The sequence below is a fragment of the Xyrauchen texanus genome, chromosome 38 (assembly GCF_025860055.1).
Source record: "Xyrauchen texanus isolate HMW12.3.18 chromosome 38, RBS_HiC_50CHRs, whole genome shotgun sequence".
NCBI lineage: Eukaryota > Metazoa > Chordata > Actinopteri > Cypriniformes > Catostomidae > Xyrauchen > Xyrauchen texanus.
In genome coordinates, this window is record NC_068313.1 from 17,372,500 (window position 1) to 17,395,307 (window position 22,808).

The 22,808-nt window shown below is 39.7% G+C and overlaps 1 protein-coding gene across 3 annotated transcripts in view; it reads left to right on the top strand.

Moving 5' to 3' along the window:
* Positions 1-22,808, top strand: part of LOC127632205 (cell adhesion molecule 1-like) — a 266,001-nt gene that overhangs the window by 207,477 nt on the left and 35,716 nt on the right. For 2 of the 3 annotated variants that reach the window (XM_052110807.1, XM_052110806.1), the window contains one exon: positions 21,495-21,554. The exons of the other annotated variant lie outside the window; for it this stretch is intronic. In XM_052110807.1, the coding sequence (XP_051966767.1) occupies positions 21,495-21,554 (60 nt within the window). The remainder of the gene's footprint in view (positions 1-21,494; positions 21,555-22,808) is intronic. 3 annotated transcript variants of the gene reach the window in all.

Genomic DNA, 22,808 nt, shown 5'->3' on the forward strand with positions numbered 1-22,808 from the left:
CCTCTACTTCTCCCTGAAATCACCCAGCCCCCTTGGGTCTGGACGTTAAGACACATACATGACCCAGAATGCGTCTGTATGTGTTTCTTTCCCCGTTTTCTCTGGTCCCGGGAGTCTTGGCAATGTTCACCAGCAAGGGTCTTGCCTCCTTTAATGGCGCTGCGCTGGCCGAATAGGATATGTTTCTCAGAGTTAATACCTCTCCTCGAAGGCTCGCCTTGGGCGATTCCGAACAGGGAGGACCTTCTCATCCTTGGCCCGAATTGTGAAACCTTTCATGTCTGGCCCCTAAGGGTACCAAATGAGGTTCACAGGGTTTTCTCTTGAGGTTATCGAGACCATTTCAAATGCTAGGGCTCCCTCCACTTGGAACTGATCTGGGTAGATTTTTCAGGGCAGAAGAGGACCGCTTCGCCTCTGTTGATAGCGCAATGTCTCCTCTACTTCTCCCCGAGTCGCCCATTCCCTCCCCCGAGGGTGATCGTGGTGATGCACACATAGCTCATATGCGCCTGCATGCGTTTCCTTCTACTAAAGTTCATATTACAGAACCAGCTAACTGCCAGTTTGCTTCAGTTCTGGATTTTCTGTAGAAAGAACTGTCAGCGGGCACTTGCCTCGCCATTTCCAGGTTCTATGTGGCCACTGCGGTTTGCCACGGCTTGGTGGGCGGGGTGCCCTCTAAGAGGCATCCTCATTATTGCCCGGGCCTACGAGGCGCGCGGTCAAGCTTCATCAGTAGGTTTTAGGGCGCACTCTACCAGAGGGCTCTCCACCTCTAAAACCTTGGCTAGAGGTCTACCTCTGCAGCAAGTCTGTGATGCGGCAGGTTGTCCTCTCCGCACACATTCATTAGATTTTTATAGTTTGGATGTTCTGCCACTCCGGGCTCTTATGCCCTTGAGTCGACATCTCAAGCTCATGTCTGGACAAGTTTGTGATGCGGCAGGCTGGTCCTCTCCGCTCACATTCATCAGTTTTTATGACAAGTTTGTGTTGCGATAGGGTTCTCTTCGCACACATTCATCGAACTTTATGGGATAGATGCTTTGCTACTCCGGACTCTTATGTCCTTGAGTCGACATCTCAGCTCATGCCTGAACAAGTTTGTGATGCGGCAGGCTGGTCCTCTCCGCACACATTCATCAAAATTTAATGGTTTAGATGTTTATGCTACTCCGGGCTCTTATGCCCTTGAGTGGACATCTCAAGCTCATGTCTGAGACCTCTCGCATTTTTGTGAGTACACTGCACAACCGTAGGGGTCCGGACAGCCCCCAGTGCGGCGGTGTGGGTATTGCGTTCCCCATAGCGCTTAGCAAAAGCGCAGCATCATAGTGAAGCTTTTTGTAAAGGGAACGTCTCGGGTTACATGTGTAACCCATGTTCCCAGAAAAAAATTCCGGTCAATGTTCATTGACGTGTTACATTATTTCAGCTCGGTCCCAACTAGGATTGTTCCCCATAGCGCTTAGCAAAAGCGCAGCATCTCGTTCCGCTTTTTTCAGGGAACAAGGGTTACACATGTAACCCGAGACGTTTCACGTTGAAAAACTGGTCACATTATGAGGTAAAATAGGTTTCAAAAGCCAATCCATTTTGTGTTTAAACTAAATCTCAGAATGAGAAATGGAATATAATCTACATTGCATAGTGTACACATGAGGAATTTGCAAAGATTCAATTATTTTCAAACTTTAAATTGTTTTATTAAAATATTAATGATTTGCATTTTTAGTGTGGCCATGAATTTTACTTATGTTTTCTATATAGAAAGGCCCAAATTGCTCACACTTTACAGTAAATAAAATGGTTGTTTTGTGGAGCGTTTCCAAATCCATTTACCCTGGAAATTGTAAAGCGTGCCCTACCTCAGAGGACTCTAACAAGTGGAAAGACTTCTTGTAGCTTGATAATCCTGGGCACACTATACAATCTTACAGCCTGTCAGGGTTACTTTTAATGCTGCTCCTGGGGGTATGGCAGCTTTGCTTTTGATACAGAGCATTTCCTTTTACTGCCAGAGTAAAAGCAGTGACTTAGCTGTTGAGAGAAAATTTTTATCGCTCCACAGTTTACTTGCACTCTGTTTTTCACCACTTTAAATCATGAAGTGTTGAATAGAATGGAGCAGATGCTCATTAGCTTGTTTGTTCACTTATTACACACATGCAGTACACTATATTTAATTATATATAAAATAAAACTAAAATACGATATATAGTATATACTTAAACCCTCCAAAAATTGTCCCTTATTTACTTCCATTATAAGTGCCTCACTGTAACCTCGATTTTTGCTTCTTTTTTAAATAAAAGGATGCACGAGTCTAAATACATTTTTGTGGTAATCATCAACATTATGCCACAAATGCTGTCGATTGATCTTAACTTGTAATAAACCCGGAATATTCCTTTAAGAAATAAGAATTAATTTGCAGAGGAAAAGACACTTTTACACAACCTGATAATAATGAAGTATAAATGCTAGGAACAAAAATGTATCTTGTGATGAAGAAGCTTTTGGTAACTGTAGTACTCTACTGATACATAACATTTTTTATAAACATTCATGCTATCTATTTTCAGAATTGAAATGGGGAAAGTCATAATAATAATCACATAGAACTTAATAGGGAATAATAATATTGCTACTAAATTAACCTTGTTTTGAGAAACTGAATAAGTAATAAGCATTTTTTTTTATCTTTCTCTAAAATATGAAACATTTAGAAAAGTGAAAGTAGTAGGCCAGTTCGGGGAACATGTTAAATAAATAAAAGCAATAGATAGCATTTATACCACTTTGTCAAACCACACTAAAATATGTGACAGAAGAAACATGTTCTTCGAAATCTTAGATATTATGCAAAATTTGAATAAACTTCATCCGCTGTAGTCCAATTCACAAACGACTGATCCTTATGAGCAAGGTCTTTGGAATCTACAATGCAAAACATACGACCAGTGCTGTCTGATTCTTATATGAATGATTGTTATAAGCCAGTACTTTTGACTTGGTTGTGTGAAACACACAGCATGACTAGTGTAGTCCATATCCTAAATGAATGACTCTTATGAGACAGTTCTTTTGAGTCAGTAGCGCAAATCATACAGCGCAACCAGTGTTGTCTGATTTTCAAATTAATGGCTAAGTTTACATGCACCCTCATAATGCAATTACAATGTGATTAAGGCAATAATGCGATTAAACTGTTGATCCTGTAAACAGAATATTGTGATTGTGGTATTGCGATTATGCTAATGAGTAATGATATTTTAATTGCTTTATACTGGGATGTAAATGCTTAAATCGCAGGTCTTCCACTCTGACCAGTGCTGTAGATGGATGATGTTATGCTTAAGCACACATTCAAAAACATCTTGAAACAAAAGCTGCACTTACTTGGCTTCATGTGAAAAGGCAGTTTCTTGCACGGTTTTCCAGCAGTGGTGCTCCTCAACTGCAGAATCTACAGCCCCATGGCAAAAGAAAACATATTTCCCGAGTTGTAAATGTCTGTTTGTAGTCTAAATTGAATGTTGGTGAGATAAATAGACTGTATGCTGCAAAAACATGGCAAGTACATCTTTCAAATGAGTTTGTCCTCATGGGCAGAACACAACAACATCCAGCATGTGTATTCTGATTCAAACAAGTGACTCTCATGAACCGATTCTTTTAATGAAACAAAACAGACATAGCAACCACACTGCAAATAAGGGTAGCTAAAATATAAGAAAAAAACACTGGATTTGAGGAGACAATTACTTAAAATAAGATAAATTATCTGTCCATGCAGAAAGTTAATTTCACTTAACAAGAAACCTTGAAATAAGATTGTTAATTCTTAAAATTAGAAGGCCCTTATAAGTATTCAAAAGGGTTAAAATAAGCAGAAAAGGCTGATTATTAGATTAAACAAAAACTTGAAATCAAACTTCCTACAGTACAATAATAAGTGAAATATACTGAATATAAGCATTCTTAATTTTTGCAAATTAAGGCTTCGGAACAAGAAAAAAAAATCACTAATTTAAGCAAAACATGAAGTAACATTAAGCTGTATCTTAATACAAGTTCTTGATTTCATTTATCTTGAAATAAACCTAAATCCATATTAAAACTAAAACCAAAAACGTAAAACCAGTGCTTACTCTTAGAATATGCATCTTAACTGATTCTACTGAATCACATCCATAGCAAGTTGAGTACCATCAACATGTATTAAACAAGAATAACATTATTACATGTACACCAGTAACAGTGAGTCAGGGTTGCTGCACACTTTTTAACATCAAATTTAAAATGTGACTTTTGCACAGCAAACAAACGGCAATCAAAACGTCTAGGTTACGAATGTAACCTCTGTTCCCTGATGAAGGGAACGAGACAATGTGTTGAAGAAGCGACACTAGGAGTCTCTCTTGAGCACCGAATATACCTCTGATCTATGAAAAAAGGCCAATGAGAAGTTGGACAGAATTAGCATGTCCCGCCCCCGGACATGTGGATATAAAGGTGGGGAAATACGTCTGTTTCATTCAGGATTTTTCTGAGGAGCCGGAAATGGTCCGGCCACAACAGTGGCTGAGCTCAGTGACGTGGCCGGGAGGACACAACGTCTCGTTCCCTCCATCAGGGAACGGAGGTTACATCCGTAACCTAGACGTTCCCCGTCTGTCGCTCACTTCGTCATTGTGTCGAAGAAGCCATGTGCTGAGCCGTGTACGTGTATTGCTGACACAGGAGCGGGCTGGTACTTGACGTGCCAAAACGACCAGCTGTATCAGACTGCACGTACACTTCCCACAATGCCCCATAAAGTCATTCGGAATCCTTATAGTTACCCTAAACAAGAACAAGGCGACGCTTGCCAACCTTTTCTCTCTATGGTTCTCGCATAGAGTCAACGGCTGGGGCCCTTACACGCATCGGGTAAGGGGGTCTTTCGCAGATTCTTATTCTTTCAGGGGGAAACGACCCTGCGGAGACCACACCTGCCCATAGAGGGGGAGGTAAGAGTGGTGACATACACCACATGGGCTTTAAGGTCATAAGTGGGAAGTGGTGTGGTGGTAGATCCCGCCTCTTCGGAGGGAGGAGTTTCTACAGACATGGCGACCGGGGGGGCAGTGGGAACTGCCCAAGGGAGACGCGGGTCCGCCCGTAAGGGGACCGTACCGCAAAAAATACATACAGGGGGGAAGTCCACGTAGGAGCCTTGACCTGTGGAGCACCAGATTTGAGTACCCGCAGTGGATTGGGTTGGCGAATTCCTCCACTGAAATGCAGACCCAGAGGGCTAGGGAGGAGTCATCCAGGGAGCTGAGTGAGTGTGATCACCTGGGAGAAAAAGCGCACAGTTTTACCTCATGTTTTCACCTTCAAGGTGGATGAAGCTCCTCTACAACCTCTCCTGCAGTAATGAGAGCACTGACCTGACTGCACACCTTTGAGGATCTTCGGCCAGAGATGAACACCAATTCGTGAACAAGCGCCACTTTAGGGCGTAAAGGAGGAAAAGGTGCGTCCCGAGGCTCTGGTGCTGAAAAAAGACTCAAAGCACTTCCCTTGCTCGGCACACCTGGCAGGGGGCAGGTTAGTGACTGAGGAGGAGGTCCGATGGAGGCGTCCTCTTGACTCGTCAGAACCGGACGGCCGGGGAACAGTCGTGGGGCTGAAGGTGGGGGGTCCGCATCCAGCATGATGGGACTGTTGAGGTGTGGTGGCAGAGTGCCATAAGAACGGCATTTGAAGGCCAGGTGACCCAGAGACAAGGAAATAGCTCTTTTGTTGAGAATGTGGGTACCGCAGCCCCTAGGGGGTGCAGCAAATGAAATAAATTCAAACAAGGATTCTCCTCCCGGCCCTCCACCGGGGGACAGAGTGGTCTGCTTACCAGCTGGTCTTGGTCTCTGGGTCGATCGTCTCAGGAGCGCCTGGGAGGCCTTCTGGGTCCTCGAGGGGGTCCGTGAGACGGGGGGGTGTGCGCTTCCTGCGGGGTGATTGACGCAGGGGCTGAGAGCTGGGCCATAGTTGAGGCGGAGCTGCCTGTTTTTTAGCTGCAGGAGGACGCCTTCGGCGAGCAGATGGGGCTTGGCCCATGACGGCAGGTCTGCGGCAGGGCAGGATGTGTGAAATGGCTGGGCGAAGTGCTCCCCGAAGTGAGCGACAGAAGGGGAACACATAATGCGCTGTCATAAGTGGTTTTGTCATGTGAACAAGACAATCCACAAAAACTGAAATTACATTTGTATAACACTAGACAGTGTAATAAAGTATTCAAATATGTCTCAGTTAAAGTGCCATCTAAAATTTGAGACCTCTCAAAAGTAAAAAGTAAGAACTTTTAAGGATCTGAAGGAACTCTGGTGAGTTAACCTAAGGACACTGAGGCAAAACAACGCACAAAACAAGTTATTGAAAGACATTGCAAACAAAAACAAACAGTCCTGACAAAATGCTGCTTGGCGTTCACCTACTTTTGAATGAATGATTTCCATTCACCTATTGCTTTCTTATATGCCCCAGTAGTTAAGTGCAGAGTGTAGTAGTATGCCATCAATACCAACATTCCTTCCCGGAATTCCTCCTGGGGAGGGTGCTCACAAGCATGTTTCCCATGGCGACAATGCATGATTGTTCCTTCAAAAAGCAGCACCGGAGAGGAGAGAAGCTACTTCTCCAGGTATAGCTCAGGGTCCTCGCCCAGCTGGAATAAAACAAAAAGGACAGTGTAGTGAAGAGTTTAAAGAGAAGCAAAACAACTTCAAAGGTATTGTGTTCATTGAACACAATCATTTTTATATGAACTTATCAGGTTGCAATTAATTAATTGAACCAACAGTTAACAATGCTCATACTGTAATTTACTGTCGGAACAGAAGAAATGAACATTAATTTTGGGAGGTTTGGGACTGTGAACTTAGTTCAAAATTCTAAATTTATGAACTATGAACATTAATTATTTCAATTAATCTGTAATGAACTGAAATTTGAAGTAATTCTAAGTGTGAATATGCACAACAATGTCAGTAAATGAAGGACACGTTACAGTGAGTGGTAAAGGCCTAACATAACATTTCTCACCTTAAGGATATGAAGCAGTGCCTCACTAGCATTTCTGAGATGCTTTGGTGGTGGAGTTGGTCAGGGTGAAATCCACTATGGAACAGAAAAATGGCCTTTTATGGAATGGTTTGAACATGGCTGACATAACAATGGATTTGGTATGGAACAGCAACTTACCTCCACACAGATCCAAGGGGAAAGGGGATTTCAGGGCCTTCTTCCACACACCATAGAACTGCACCTTAGCACAAAAGTCTGCTCATCTTCTCTTCTTTTCCTCTATGTATTTGCGGTTGGTGCCACCAAGTATGCGATGCAGCTCATCCATTGCCTAGGACAAAATTGTGCTCAGTTATTACAACTACTGTGCAGGCTTAATATAGGGCAGGCTGAACAGACAGAAGCACAGAGTACCAAGAAGGGCAGTTAAGAAGCTTACATTTTGAGTGTCTTTGAAGCATGGATATGCCTCAAAGATTTCCGTGGATCTGCATTAATGAAAGCCCGTCTGGCCTCGAACTCAAGGTCCAAAAGTTGGGCTACATCGCCTTGGTTGGGTTTTGCGTTGGGCTTCTTGTACAAGTTGCTTAATGTTTTGTAGTGCCTCGCCTGCATTTTCAGACTGTCCTGGCCGGCTAGAGAAAGACAGTCAGGGAACAACATTTCAATGTAAACACTTGTCAGCTAAATGCAATATATATTGTGATACATGACTTTAAAGTTAAATGCAAGTTTAAGATGTTTGATCATAAAATAAAGTGTCAAATCAATTGAATTAAGGAAAATATCATAATTTATGTGATATTGTTCACATCAATGTGGACAATGACTGTATCAGCTGTTCCCACTTCTGTCACCAACTGTCTCATTGTCTGTGTTGTTTGAGCAAAAGAGAGTCTTCTTTGCTGCCCCTCGTTGTGGCATGGAGCCCTGCCTCTTCCTTGGGGACCTTATATTTTGGAGTCGCATGTACATTTTGGTGTAGATGGTCAGCTGTGGTGAAATAATGTTTGATAAGTTGTTTTTCTTTTTGCTGTCCCACCTACAGTTTAGGTAATTAAAGGAAAAAATATTACTTAAGACATATCTGTGCCAGCATCTAGTATCATAGGGTAATAGTCAACACTCTTCTGTGAGATACTCTCATTTAGAGTTTGGAGGGGTATTTTACTTCTTTCCCCATGGGACTAGCACACAGGATCGCAACCATGCTGGCAACTTAGATCCTTCAACATCTTGCAATCCTTTCCCTTTCCATTGTGGAGCAATGCAAAGTACTGGCTGCACACCATCTCTAACTCTGAATCTGTGTACACCACATACTCTGGTGGGTCTGGCATTTTCATTGTTTTGTCAGCAATTTGGGATATGGGGGTGGAGGCTCGAGGCTGGCATGGTGGCATGGCACTAGTTGAGGGTATAATCTCACTTCCACTTCAAGTGTTGGCATCTTGGTCAGTAGTATTTTTACACTATTAAAATTGTGGGGGATAAAAAAATAAAAGAAATTAAGAGCATTAATAATATGAGGAAAATTGACAGTAATAATCCCATTAGTTATTCCAATGTATAATATTCCAACCTTTTGACTGATGAAATCCCAAAGCTTCTTTCTCCTGAGAAAATGTTCAGGGCTATTAAAAAGATCCTTCAGGTCATCACGGCTAAGGCTTTTCAAAGCCTCCTCATCAAAACTGGCAGCTGTAAATTGATTAGACAAATATACGTTTAAAGGTGAGACACAGTCAAGCTCTCAATCACATTGTTGCCATATTTTGTCTCTCTGAATTCCAACACAACATAGCTCAAGACAGAATGTTTGCAACCCTCAAAATATTATTTTTATTGTAATTATTAATCTGCATGAAATGAAAACTGACTGACTAATTTTCCTTATTCCAAGCTGTATTTTTGAAGATACACTGGCAGCCAAAGGTTTGGAATAATGTACAGATTTTGCTCTTATGGAAAGAAATTGGTACTATTATTCACCAAACTGGCATTCAGCACAATTTATAGTCAGGACATTAATAATGTGAACAATTTATATTACAATTTGAAAAAAATAATTTTGAACTTCTTAAACTACTTCAAAGAGTTCTCATCAAAAAATCCTCCACATGCAGCAATGACAGCTTTGCAGATCTTTGGCATTCTAGCTGTCAGTTTGTCCAGATACTCAGATGACATTTCACCCCACTCTACCTGTAACGGTCTTGTTGGGCACTTCTCACGCACCTTACAGTCTAGCTGATCCCACAAAAGCTCAGTGGAGTTAAGATCCATAACACTCTTATCCAATTATCTGTTGTCCAACGTATGTGTTTCTTTGCCCACTCTAAACTTTTGTTTTTGTTTTTTTGTTTCAAAAGTGGCTTTTTCTTTGCAATTCTTCCCATACGAACTGCACCCCTGAGTCTTCTCTTTACTGTTGTACATGAAACTGGTGTTGAGCGGGTAGAATTCAATGAAGCTGTCAGCTGAGGACATGTGAGGTGTCTATTTCTCAAGCTAGAGACTGTTTAGCCTTCATTCCTCAAAACAATTATTGACTGATGAGTTTCTAGAGAAAGCTGTTTCTTTTTTGGCATTTTTGACCAAATCTTGACTTTAAGACTTGCCAGTACTGTGCACACTGTGGCAACGCAAAAACAAACACAAAGACAATGTTAAGCTTCATTTAACAAACCAAATAGCTTGCAGCTGTGTTTGATATAATGGCAAGTGATTTTCTAGTACCAAATTAGCAATTTAGCATGATTACTCAAGAATAAGGGGTTGGAGTGATGGCTGCTGGAAATGGGACCTGTCTAGATTTGATCAAAAATTACTTTTTTCCAATAGTGATGGTGCTTTTTTTACATCATTAATGCCCTGACTATACTTTGTGATCAGCTGAATGCCACTTTGGTGAATTGAAGTAACAATTTCCTTCTGAAACAGCAAAATCTGTACATTATTCCAAACTTTTCAGTGTACATATTTGCAACAAGTTTTTTTTTTTTTGTAATGTTATTTTATAAGAGAAGCATTAAAACATACAGCGCAACTGGTGTAGTACAATTAACAAACGAATTATTCTTGTGAGCCATTATCTTGGAATCTACAGTGCAAAACATACAGTGTGACAGTGTTGTCCAATTCTCGATTGAATGACTGTTATGAGCTGGCACTTTGGATCCTACAGTGTGACTTGGGTAGTCCAATTTCCAAACTATTGACTCTTATGAGCCGTTTAATTTGAATCAGTAGCGCAAAACATACAGTGCAACCAGTGTATTCTGATTCCCGAACTAATTAATCTTATAAGTCAATTATTTTGAATCAGCAGCACGAAACATACAGTACGACCAGTGAACAGTGAATCATTTTGTCATGACCATCTCGAAATTAAACACAAAGTGTTATTTTGTTATGTGCACTTAAGGCTCGTGAGACTTCAATCACTGTAATTACTTTATGGTTGTTGATTTGACAATGTGTAGTTAAATATTATGAGTTTTGTTGTAATTTTTGGTGTTTTATTAACAAAGTTCAGGAGGAGCAAGTTCATTTAATCCAACCAATCAAACAGCCAGAGTAAGAGTATATAAACAGCTGCATACCTCTACGTAGCATTGAGAATTATCGGCATTTAGCCCCACCCATTGCCCACGAATAGGCCCATGCTAGTGACTCAGATTGTCGGACTGCAACTCCTCTTCAAAGCATTCGCTCTATCAGAACAGCTCTTCCATCTAAATCATCTCGTTTCTACAGAAGCTTCCACAGCAGCTCATTCGTTTCACAGCATCGACTGTTACCACTTAAGTGCTAGTTTTACTGTCTTTTCTCCTAATCTATTATTTTCCACCCAGAGTGGTCCGTTCACGTGAAGCTGCTTCCGCAAACCGGCTAATTTGGTGCCTCATACACGTGAAACTGCTCTCTACGACTGTTCATATGTTCTCTTATCTAAAATTCCCACCCGGAGCGTTCCATCGCGTGAGGCTATGTGAGCTCTACTACAGCTCCATTCGAATGAGTAAAACATAGATTAACTATTGAATTCAACCATCGTGCCAACGCTCCACAGCATTTCAATCTGGTTCTACCACACAGATGATTCCTGTCAACCTCATTACCTTGCTGCGCAGCTCGTTTATGGCATGATCCATTCAGCAATTCCATTTTGACGTCATCTTCCAACACGAATATCACTATTGTTGTCCTTTCAAAGCGCCCTTTGGAGTGCGATTTATCCAATTCGGAACTAAGGGTCATATAACATCTCAAATAGTATTTAGTGTGAGCTCGCTTACACAGCAGCACGCGTTCTGACATACGTTTCGCCTCCTCGCATCACCCAAGCTCCTTTGAGGAGCTCAGCATGAAAATTGGAGGAGTTGAACATGCAGTGCTCCACATGATAATGTGTCGCAGAGCCCTCTTTTGCATTTTTATACTGCCGCAGTAGTGCCCTGCCATGACAACCACTACACTGCAAACAGCACAACGCACTGTCCAACTGGCGAAACTATGGCTTCTTTCGGGCCATGCAACAAAATCCTTCCACACTGCAAAGCAGCACAATGCGCTGTTCATGGGCCACAACCACAGCACATCTTTTAAGCCATATATCTAAGCATCCACGGCCCCTTTACCTACATCGTGGCACTCATACCAAATTGAACACAGACTACTCTGGTTAAACGACATGTGGTCCAGTGATATTGTCGTTAAAATCAATTGGTTCTTCTTATTCATTCCAACACATCACTTCTGAGTCTCACGAGGCTACGGCGCCAGTGACTTGCTGTTCTGTTTCTTGGCTTCTTTTGGGGGCATTCAATCTCAGGTCAAGTCTCGAGCTTAGAGCCCTCCGCCTGGGACAGCAAGTCACTTATGCATACGCTATCCTCACTGCAGTATGACATTAACTTGCAAACTACTGAAGTGGTATTTTATGAAAATGTATGAACTAATAAAATGCGTAGTCTGTGTAAACAAATATTATGCCAGATTATGTAAAGTTAAAATATGAAAGGATCTCATTATTTAGTAACAGGCTGGTGAGGGCAATCCAAAAAGAATTATGTTCCTTACTTTAAAGTATTTCTTCCTCAAATATACAAAAAAATTGTTAAAGGAACCTTTAAGGAATCAAAATCGTTAATAGAAATCACAATCAGAAAAATAGTTGATAAATTCCTTACGATACCCAAAACCTTCTGCTAAGTCCCACTCTCTCCTCTCCACCAATAGCTGGTGTGTGGTGAGAGTACTGGTGCACTATGGCTGCCGTTGCATTGTCCAGGTGGATGTTACACACTGGCGGTGGTTGCGGAGAGTCCCCTGTTCACTGTGTAAAGCTCTTTGAGTGTAGTGTCAGAAAAGCACTATATAAATGTAAGTTCATTCATTCATAAGACATTGTGGATTTTAAGTCAGTTGTCCCAGTTCTTTAAACTAGGTCACAAGATCTCACTCTAGGCTTTGGAAGAGCATTTAACTTGAAGAGGACATGGAGGAGTTTTTTATTTCTGCCTATAGTGAAGGACTTTCTATAATAAATGGTTGGCTCTAAACCCTTTATGATCCTAATGGCCATGTTGGGAGACGTGACCCATCAGTCAATCTTTGTGAAAGATACAGGCCAATTGTACTGGCTTCCCAGGTAGGTCCACTGATGCCAAAAACTGCTCACCTGATCTGGTACGTCTTTAATGCAATTGTTGTATGTTTATATCATTACACTGGTGAAAATAGTCAGGCGATTTGGCAGTTAAGTTTATGTGACACTTAAGAAAAAAATAACATTAAATATCTTGAAGGTCTGCAGCCTATGCACTGTAACATGTAACACTGTTTTGTTGCATACCATCATTTTGTGTCATTATCCACATCGAACCATAGATTTGAAACATTTACATCTGTGCATTTGACAAGCAATTATCCAAGTGCATGGTATACATTAATATGTGTGTGTGTTCCATGGAAATTATACTCATGACTTTGGTATCGCAAGCACGATTCTCTACCAGTTGAGCTAGGGGAACCAAAGATGTAAATGTAATTATTATCTTGCAAATCCATCTGTGACTCATTATTCTTTATTGACAAAAAAAATTTACAAAGTTAAAATATTTATGAAGCTGTAGAGGTTTGAATGTGTTAATAACAGCTTTTAATTACACCAGAGACTTTTTATGTTGACCTAAAGTATACTAAAATCAGATTTACACCAAGAGCTAAATATATGTTGGTGCTCACAGGAGAATTGATTTCCCCCACTAATCATGCTATCCGGATTAATTAGTGTGTATATATTAGCACCCTGTCTGCATTTTTAAAGTGTCGTATTCGCAGTGGAATATTGCTTTCAGGTGTAGTTCAAGCAATGTATTTTAGTTTGTTGGTGGAGTTAATCAGTCTAGTCCAGCTAATTGGATGTTTGCTTTTTAATCTGTCTCTAGTTATAAATTGTGTTTTTTTTTTGTCTGTTTGGAATTTTCAGTCACTGAATTTTAATTATATTTAAAGTTATTTTTTAAGAAACGTTTCTGTCAAATCAAATCAAGTTAAGTCATTTTTATTTTATAGTGCATTTCACAACACACGTTGTTTGAAAGCAACTTTACAAACAATCATGCATTAACAGACGATATCATTGTAATATCTATAATGTCTTAAGAGTAATCATTGTTTAGTTTGATAAAATATGATTGTGAATTGTGTTTAAAAATAAGTAATTACATAATAATTGTATGTATAACCCCATGAAGCAAGCCGAAGGCGACTGTGGCAAGAAACTCAAAACTCCATTAGATGTTGATTAATGGAGAAAAATAACCTTGGGAGAAACCAGACTCACTGTGGGGGCAAGTTGACCTCTGGCTATCATCATGAATATAATGCCAATATTACATTTCAATTTAGGTTTAAAATTATTAAACTAATTAAGTGTTAAGGGACAGCGTTTAAACAAAGATTTTGAATGAAATGTAAGATTAATGTCTAATGTCTTAGAAGTTCATACTGTATTAACTGCAGAAGTTCACATAGATGCATTGTCCTTGTTAGTTGGCTAATGTAAGGTTTTGTTGACAATTAATTGATAGTCAATGTATTCCATTTCAAGAGTGTAGTCCATCATTAGACAGTGGTGATGCAGGCAGAGATCAGTTAGGTGCATCGCAGTTCAACCTGGCCAGTAATTTCAGTGAGGTCTATCCTAAATCCAAGGTTCAGGCAATCGCATGTGAAGTATCTCATGTCTTATGGTTGGATTTAGCATCAGTACATCCTCTGAAGTCCATCGTAATAGACTGAAGTGATGTTTGGCTGGCACAGGCTGCTATTAGTCATCATCACACAGCAGTGACAGTAACACGACACATAGCAGTGGAGTCCAACACGAAGCAGGAATGGTGCTGGATCCAGCCAGTTCTGGTGACCTCAGGATAGGAGTCCTGAGGTAGAGACAGGGATACAAATAGAATAATTTTAGCATTGATTCCATTCAATTTATTGCAGAGTTATAGATCATGATCAATGTTTCTGGTTTCTGGTTCTGGCAGATCTATCTAAAGCAGCCTAATTGTGGGTTAAAGGATAAATTCGGTGTTTGTCTGGCTAAATAGATGAGTCTTTAGTCTAGACATAAACTGAGTGAGTGTGTCTGCATCTCGAACAGTGTCAGATAGACTATTCCATTGTTGAGGAGCCAAATATGAAAAGGATCCTCCTCCTTTTGTGGATTTTGATATTCTAGGAATTATTACCAAGGCAGAATTTTTGCAATCGTAATGAACATGATGGAAAAAAGTGTTGTAGAAGATCACTCAAGTACTGCAGAGCTAGACCATTCAAATCTTTGTATGTAGTTAACAGAATTTTTAAATGAATACGGAATTTAACAGGTATCCAATGTAACGATGATAAAATACGGCTTAAATGATCATATTACTTGGTTTTTGTCAGCACTCTGGCTGCTGCATTTTGAACCAATTGAAGTCTATTTATTGATCTTGCTGGACATCCTTCCAGTAATGCATTACAATAATCTAGTCTTGAGGTCATTAATGCATGAATGCACATATTCGTTTTTTGGCATCAGCAGCAGAGTGCATGTGTCTTAATTTATAAATATTTCTTAGGTGGCTAGGTTCTACAAACATTGGAATTTTCAAAGGACAAATTGGTATCAAAATAACACTTAAGTTCTTCACTGTAGAAGATGATGTAACAGTACATCCATCGAGAGTCAAATAATATTTTAGCAGCTTATTTTTAGAGGAAATCATTGTCCTCTAATTTTCTGGTTATAGGATCAGTTCACAGTAATGATGGACAACAAACGACCTTACTTAATTTGTGTTAATCGCATCGTGCGATACTAAATGTGCAACATGATTTGTACATTTTCTGAGAAAATAAAAAGACTTATGAAACTCGTCACCATTACCCTATGTGTTGTATGTGGTTGCTAGGGAGTTTCTATGCAGTCGCTGACATGTTCTGGGTTGTTTTTAGCATGATTGCTGGGTGTTCAAGGTGGTTGCTAGGGAATTACTTGGTGGTGGCTAAGGTGTTCACATTTATCTTTACATTCATAGCTGATGATTTTACCAAAATAGCAATGAACCCAACTATGAAATTAAGGCTATTTCACAGTAATTTATTTTCATGTATTCTATACTCCCTTAACTGATTTTACTTAAGTCTTTAAACATGAACCGCTACATGTTATCACTGTGGTAGATATAGGTTGGCAGTGCTGTTATTTACTTCACCTTTCCAAAATTTCCTCCATTGGGAACTGTGTGTTTTTCAATTACAGTCACTTGATGTTCTGTGCCAATGCCTGTGGGGAAAAAAATAAGTGTCGACACAGACCATGTACAGCATTAACCTTCATATTCAGGCTCCTTTGGGAGATGTTCTCAGCCAATCCTATGTAACATTCGCTCTTGTTAAAACGCAGATGTAAGTGCAGTCACAGATCGCCAAATACTGTCTTATCGGTTTTTCCCTTCAATATCTTAAACTCTGAATGATTTGAGCTTCTCTCTACAGATTGATAAGAAGCCAATGTGTCTGTCATGACTGATAATTTGCAGTGTGGAATCTGTGTACTCTGTATATTTAATTGTATGGGAAGCTTTTCAACTGCTTTCATTTCTTCTGTGACAGCATAGTACATAGTAGCATTTGACATTGTCGATAGCATTGATATACTGAATACATGTAACCAATTGCATTAACCCAAGGCTTTTCATAGACTGACAGATCATTTATCATACACACTCAGGATTTTTGGTTGCATACCACATTCTTTTACCAGGGTTGGGTACCACAAGGAAAGGATTTTAATATTTTTATACCGTACTAGTAGAAATACAGAAGATTGAATGTGACAGTAGTTATTTTGCTAGTACTGGCACTTCAACATTTAATTATTGTGATTACTAAGACAAGCAGAACTATTACTATTCCTCATCCTAAGGGTTAGTGTTTTTCAAAACATAGCACAACTCATCATTCACCGTTTGTGTGACAGACATGAATGAAACCTCAAATTGTATGGCTTGTTAAGGAGAGGTTGTGCTATTTCTTTTCTATATTACATAAATTGCAGTTTTCACCTGGCACACAATAAAACAAGCAAAAAAATACATTAAAGGAGGACTCAAGCTATTTCTAGGGACCAGAATATCATGCATCCGATTCCAAAGGTAGCTGTTTTGTTGCCTCGCTGCCCTATCAGTCAATGACTCAACAGACAGTGTTTGCGGATGGAAGTACCAAAGAAACTGCGTTCGGACAGGCTACTGAGGCAGCATGACATCACATCATTTCTAGGATACCAGCAACTGATTATCTCTATCTGGTGTCCACTAAAGATAGTGCGTCTGATTTATTAAGTCTAACCGAACCACAATGGTCAAATAATCTAGAACAAAATCAAGAGAGTTTTGGCAAAGTGTATGTTTCATAACTACAATACTAATTTCTCAAAAGTTAGCCAATTTGTATATAAATGTAGCTTTTTTCCCACTTTTTCTATCAACCTCGTCTTCGACCACCATTTTTTTCTTTTCACCTCATCCGCCGTGGATCTGCACGCACAGTATTGTGGGATTTCATAGGCAGGGATACATCTACATCTATTGGTTTCGGCGTGCTTTGATCCCTTCCTACCTACATATTCAGCCTCCGAAGGCAGCATTTTCCTTGTTTTTAATGCAGCCACCACTCAGAGTACCCTAGCAACTGCATGGCAACATATTAACAACCACTCAGAACACATTTGCAAATACATATCAATGCTTGACAACTATCTAGAACACCCTAGCCACTCCAATTTTTGCCAGAAAATATACAAATCTAGTTTCTATTGCTACTCCCTGATTTCTATAATTTACCAACATAGCAGATCAATATACCTTTCCAATATGAATCTAACCATCTAAAACCAACATTTCCCTTAGTTTTCTAATGCACATTATCTGTAGAAGAGTTGTCTGGTACTGATTGGGGAATTGGTGAAGACTTGTCCAAATAAATTAATTTCCCTCCATTTACTTTAATACAGCAGCCAGGTGCTAAAAGTCTCACCTAGAATTTGTTGGCAGAGGAAAAAACAATCTGTCCTTCTGTCAGTTTCTGAGCTGCTTCTGTCATGAATTTGACCTCCATTTAATAATCAAAGAGGTTATTCAATAAATCGTATTGTTATCATTAGAATTTGAATCATTACAGTGTAGGATTACAGGGTTTTTTTTTACCAGCAACCAGCTTTCTTGGAGTGATTCTTACACAATAAATAACACAAAAGAAAGGGAGGCCAGCACAACTCATGTCGGCTCAGCTCAAATCCGAACCATTACCCAGAGATTTAACACATTCCGCATTGCTGAGAGACAATGAAATAGAGCCAATGGTTTTTATGACGACATGTCTTGCAAGTGTTGTCAGGACAATCCTACTTGTGATAAGTACTCGCATCGTCCATTTTCTCACTGTGTGATTGGAATTTCATATTTACGCCCCTCACATACAAATGGAAATATTGCACGTCCAAACACATTCAAATCTCGCCGCTCATAACATTGAGCCAAGAGTCACCCAGCCTGCAAATTGTCCATGGAAAATTCTTGTTTGCTTTAGTATTATGCATGCCACATCCTATTCAGACCTTTGTGTTGGCCGTATCCCCTGCATGCACAATTTCAACCACGAGAACTATGACATTTCCAAAGCCTGTCTGCAATCGGTCACAGTGCACAAAATCTCTGAAATATTTTCATCAGCCCATGAGTCTCCCAGCATCTACATTCAGAGACATTATCCTATCCTTGATGTTTTATCATTAGTTGGGAAGTGTTTGGGCCCCTACTGAGATCTTTTGATGGAGCGCAGACAATAAAGTGATGGAGACAGCCAGCCAATTTTGCCTGCTGTGTCTGTTCCACAGCAAGGCGCCCGAGTATCTGTGGTAAAAAGTGAAATGATAGTCACATCGCACAGCCACAGTACAATAGCTCACTCGCATTTGTCGGCGCTCCATTATTCTGATGATTATGTGTGAAGGGTGTATAGAATATGGCTCTGTGTGTTTATTAATAAATGGTTCTCATAATGTAATTTTGCCGTTCTCTCATTTCCTTGCATGCAGAATGATTGGGAAGCTGGCTGAAAGATTTGAATCATGTGGAGTGGTTTAACATTTTGGTGCTGTCCTATTGCTGTAAGTGGGCTCAAAAAAGGGTCTAAAATGTACGTTTTGCTACACTTGCCAATGGTGGGTGAACTGGGCAAAATTACCAGCTATAAATATTGTCAAATATCAACATCAACGTAATGATACATTGTGATTTTTTTCTCATATCTTTGTTTTGGTGCACTGAAAACCCTTATAAGTTCACACTACTCAATTGATTAAGTAAACTTGCTCTTTACATTTTGTGGTTTCAACTTAATAATGTTAATTGAATGGACTCAAATTTAGGTCATACAATAACACAGCTTAAATAATGAAGATTATAGCTGATTAATCATTACATAGACTATACATCTGTATTTCAGTTGCACATGCACAATGAGAGCTGAGATAATGTTAACAGTGTCCAACTTGACCAAAGGGAACACAGATTTTTTTTAATTCTGCTGAGCTAAGTTGTTAGAATAATTTTTTTACATTTATTTTTTAGTAGAGTTTTTAGTTTAAAAGTCTTCAATTTGATTCATTCACGCCACTTATTTGCAAAGGTTTAATTGTTGTATTACATAATAAAGTTACCGGCCAACTAGAATGTAATCATGTGCTATTTACTCACCAAAGTGCTTTGCAATTGTTAATTATGATCCCTGGCTGGCTAATACTTCTTGTATTTAGGATATTAGGAAGCGTTATGTCTAGGTAAATTCAGGATTTTTGCGTGGACATCTACGTAATTCTATATCACCAAAGCCATCATATTCTATTAGGGGGTCTTCAATTAATTATTGTATACAATTTTGAAAAACATAAGAGTTGCATTTTTTAAGCTTAGCCTATAATAACTTGTGTAATTGTATACCACATTGTAAAGGTATTCAATGGAAAGGAGGAGGCGAGAACCGGCTTTTCAATATAAATAATAGTTTTAATGATAAACTTAAAAGACCACATAAACACACACATGACGGACATGTCCGTAAACGATCTCTCTCTCCTGCACGACACCCCGCAGTCGACCTTTATACCTCGGAGGCTTGATTAGCCTACTACGGGACCGGGTGCGTAGGATCACAACCCAGCCCCACCCTCCGCCCTGCCACACACATTAATGTTTCTAAATACTGTGATGCTTACATTGCAAAGCCATCAAAAATAATACTTTTTGATGTACAGAGTCATATCCTTGTACATTGCATTTTAATTTTACTTAATACATTTGAGTGTGGGAGGGACAATGAAACCTTTAGAATGAACTTTTTCTTAACATTTTCATAACATTCTTAACTTTAATTTCAGTTAAAGTTAGCCTAATTTTGAATATTTGTTTTCAGTGTTTCTCAACGGGGGCAGTATCGCCCCCTAGGGGGCGTTTGGACAGTGTTGGGGGGCGGTGTGAACGAGGCAGCAGAGAGGGGGGCGCTCAGGCACAAATGGGGGGTGTTACTCAGAGGTACTCAACAGGCGGCCTGCGCAAAAATCTTTTCAGCTCTTCTCCTTAGCCTATGTCTTCGTCTTGCTCGGATTACTGCTGCCACTTTACCAGGAGGATATGCCAGGAGTGCCGCTTCCTAAGTTACACATGCTTTTAAGAGGCGGAGAATTTTCAGCGCAAAATAGAGGCGCGCTTTCACCGGCTTTTTCTGTACATAACGCGGAATACATAATTAGGCGCAGAATTAGTGCTCAGGGCTCACACTAATGACCGTAATTAATAAAAAAAAAGTGGCTGTTTTTGACGTCATTTTTTCTTCGGTTCAGTTCAGGTGGCCAAGCTGTTGTCGTCTTTGTTCGTCATTTGAAATCAAATGACCGTTTGTAGGCTATTCAAATTTGAAGCCTAGTATATATTGCCTAATTGAGTGTGGAACGACCGCTGCTTTTTCATTGGGCATTTAGGTTAGTTACGTTATTGTTCACGTGATTGGTTCATCTTAAAAAAATTTGTGTGTGAGCCTGAATTTGTTTGAATTTCTAAATACATTTGCAATACCTTTCAAACAATCCATGTGTTTTTGCATTTTTTTCCAAACACAATATTACTCAACTTGAGGCTTTTACATGTAGTTTAAATACAATAAGAAACTTCTGTTTCAGTTTTTTTTTTTTACCAAAAACTCAGGCTTCAGGTATCAGTGTTGCAATTGTTTGGCTGTAACAGTATTTCTGAAGTGGTTTTTTTTTTTTTTTTTTTTAGGGGGCGTTAAGAGGATCATGAAGAGGTCGTTTGTTCAAAAAAGGTTGAGAACCACTGGTTTAACACATATAATTTGTTTCACAAAACTTAATCTGAGATCAAACAATAATTGGCAGACCCCCTGCTGTACAGTTATAATTGCTGGACCCCCTGCTGAAGACCTTATTGTTATTAGAAGGGAGCCATGCAATACAATTCAGTCATTTTCATGTTCCTTACATTAGATTTGATCAAATATTTGTAGCTGGCCAAGTTGCCTTCAGCTGTATCAATAATACAATTTTGTAGAACAATGCTCCACTGTCAAGAGATGTCATTTCATGACAAAAAAGCAAAATAACAGACCATTTCTGTTTCTATTAAGGATATTAATGAGCTATTGTCTGTCTTGGTAAAAAAGGAACAGCTTCCTTCAAATATCTTTTATATCATACTAACATATAATCCTTTCATTATGGCTTTAGTGACTTCTCTCCTTCATTTAATACCTCTTATGTGTGTGTTTCCATTTTCTCCATCTAGATGTTCTCACCACAACCCCCCCATCCACCACTACCACCATCCACCCTGACGTTTCCCAAGGTACAGTATCTCAGCTTCAGGGTTCCATTTCCATTTCTAGCTCACTTTTTTTTCATGTTCACTGTCTCTTGTGTCCTGCTGCGTGTGTGCATCCGTATGAGAGTGTAAGTGTGGCAATGATGCATGCCACTGTCCGCAAGCTAAAAAAGACAGCATAAAGAGGGTAAAGTGCACAGTCTCTCACTGTGGCAGGTGGGCCACCCTAATAAATTCTTGATGCTGATAGTGGACTCTGTGGCCTTGTGATGCCGTGCTGTCATTGTCACTTGTCAGGCTGTGCTTGTCAAATCCTTTTCTGTCACTCGCCTGATCTTTCACCATTGAGATTCATTTTAGAGAGAATCTTATCAGTATTTGGTGTGGCGCCTCGGCATGTCCATGCCTCAGATTGCGATTACAAATATCCTCTTGCTTCCATAAGAATGACAACAGCTCATCCCTGAAATGGCCATATTGACAGGGATTCACCATGTTTTTTTTTATCCATGTATTCTTTTTTTCAGTGATGATTTGTTGGTTGTCATTTTCAATTTCCTGATAGGTTTTTTTTCTGATCTTGAAACAGAAGCATGTATTTTATATTTATTGTTTTGTTAAAATACTTGCTCTTATCCCAGCTTAATATGCAGAGACAAGTAAGCCATTTGTATTGTGATTTCCACATAAAGTTTAACATTGTATTTGTGCCGTTCTCGAAATATTGCTCTGTTTGATTGAGCATTCTAATCGGCCCGACACAGCAAAATTGCCTCAACCAATCTCAGTTTGGGGCAGGACAACGTTTTGGTATAACCAGTAGCAGTCAAGATGGGTGGGAGTTTGAAAACTGTCATTTCGGGAAGCTTGTTGCATAGAAATTAAACACTTCAGCTATAACAAGACATTTTAATAGCTCAAAAGGTATACTAAACCTTGAAGTGTTAAGTTGAAACTTAAGCTGATTGTAGAAAAAAATCTGATAACACTATACAATAAGTTTCCATTTATTAAGATTAGTTAACTACATTTGTTAACATTAAAAACAATAAAAAATACAGTACAGTACAGCATTTGTTAATCTTTGTTAATTTTGGAGTGGTGGTGGCGTAGTGGTTAAAGCACAGGGCTGGTAATCAGAAGGTCGCAGGTTCTAACCCCACAGCCACCACCATTGTGTCCTTGAGTAAGGCACTTAACTCCAGGTTGTTCCGGGGGGATTGTCCCTGTAATAATTGCACTGTAAGTCGCTTTGGATAAAAGCGTCTGCCAAATGCA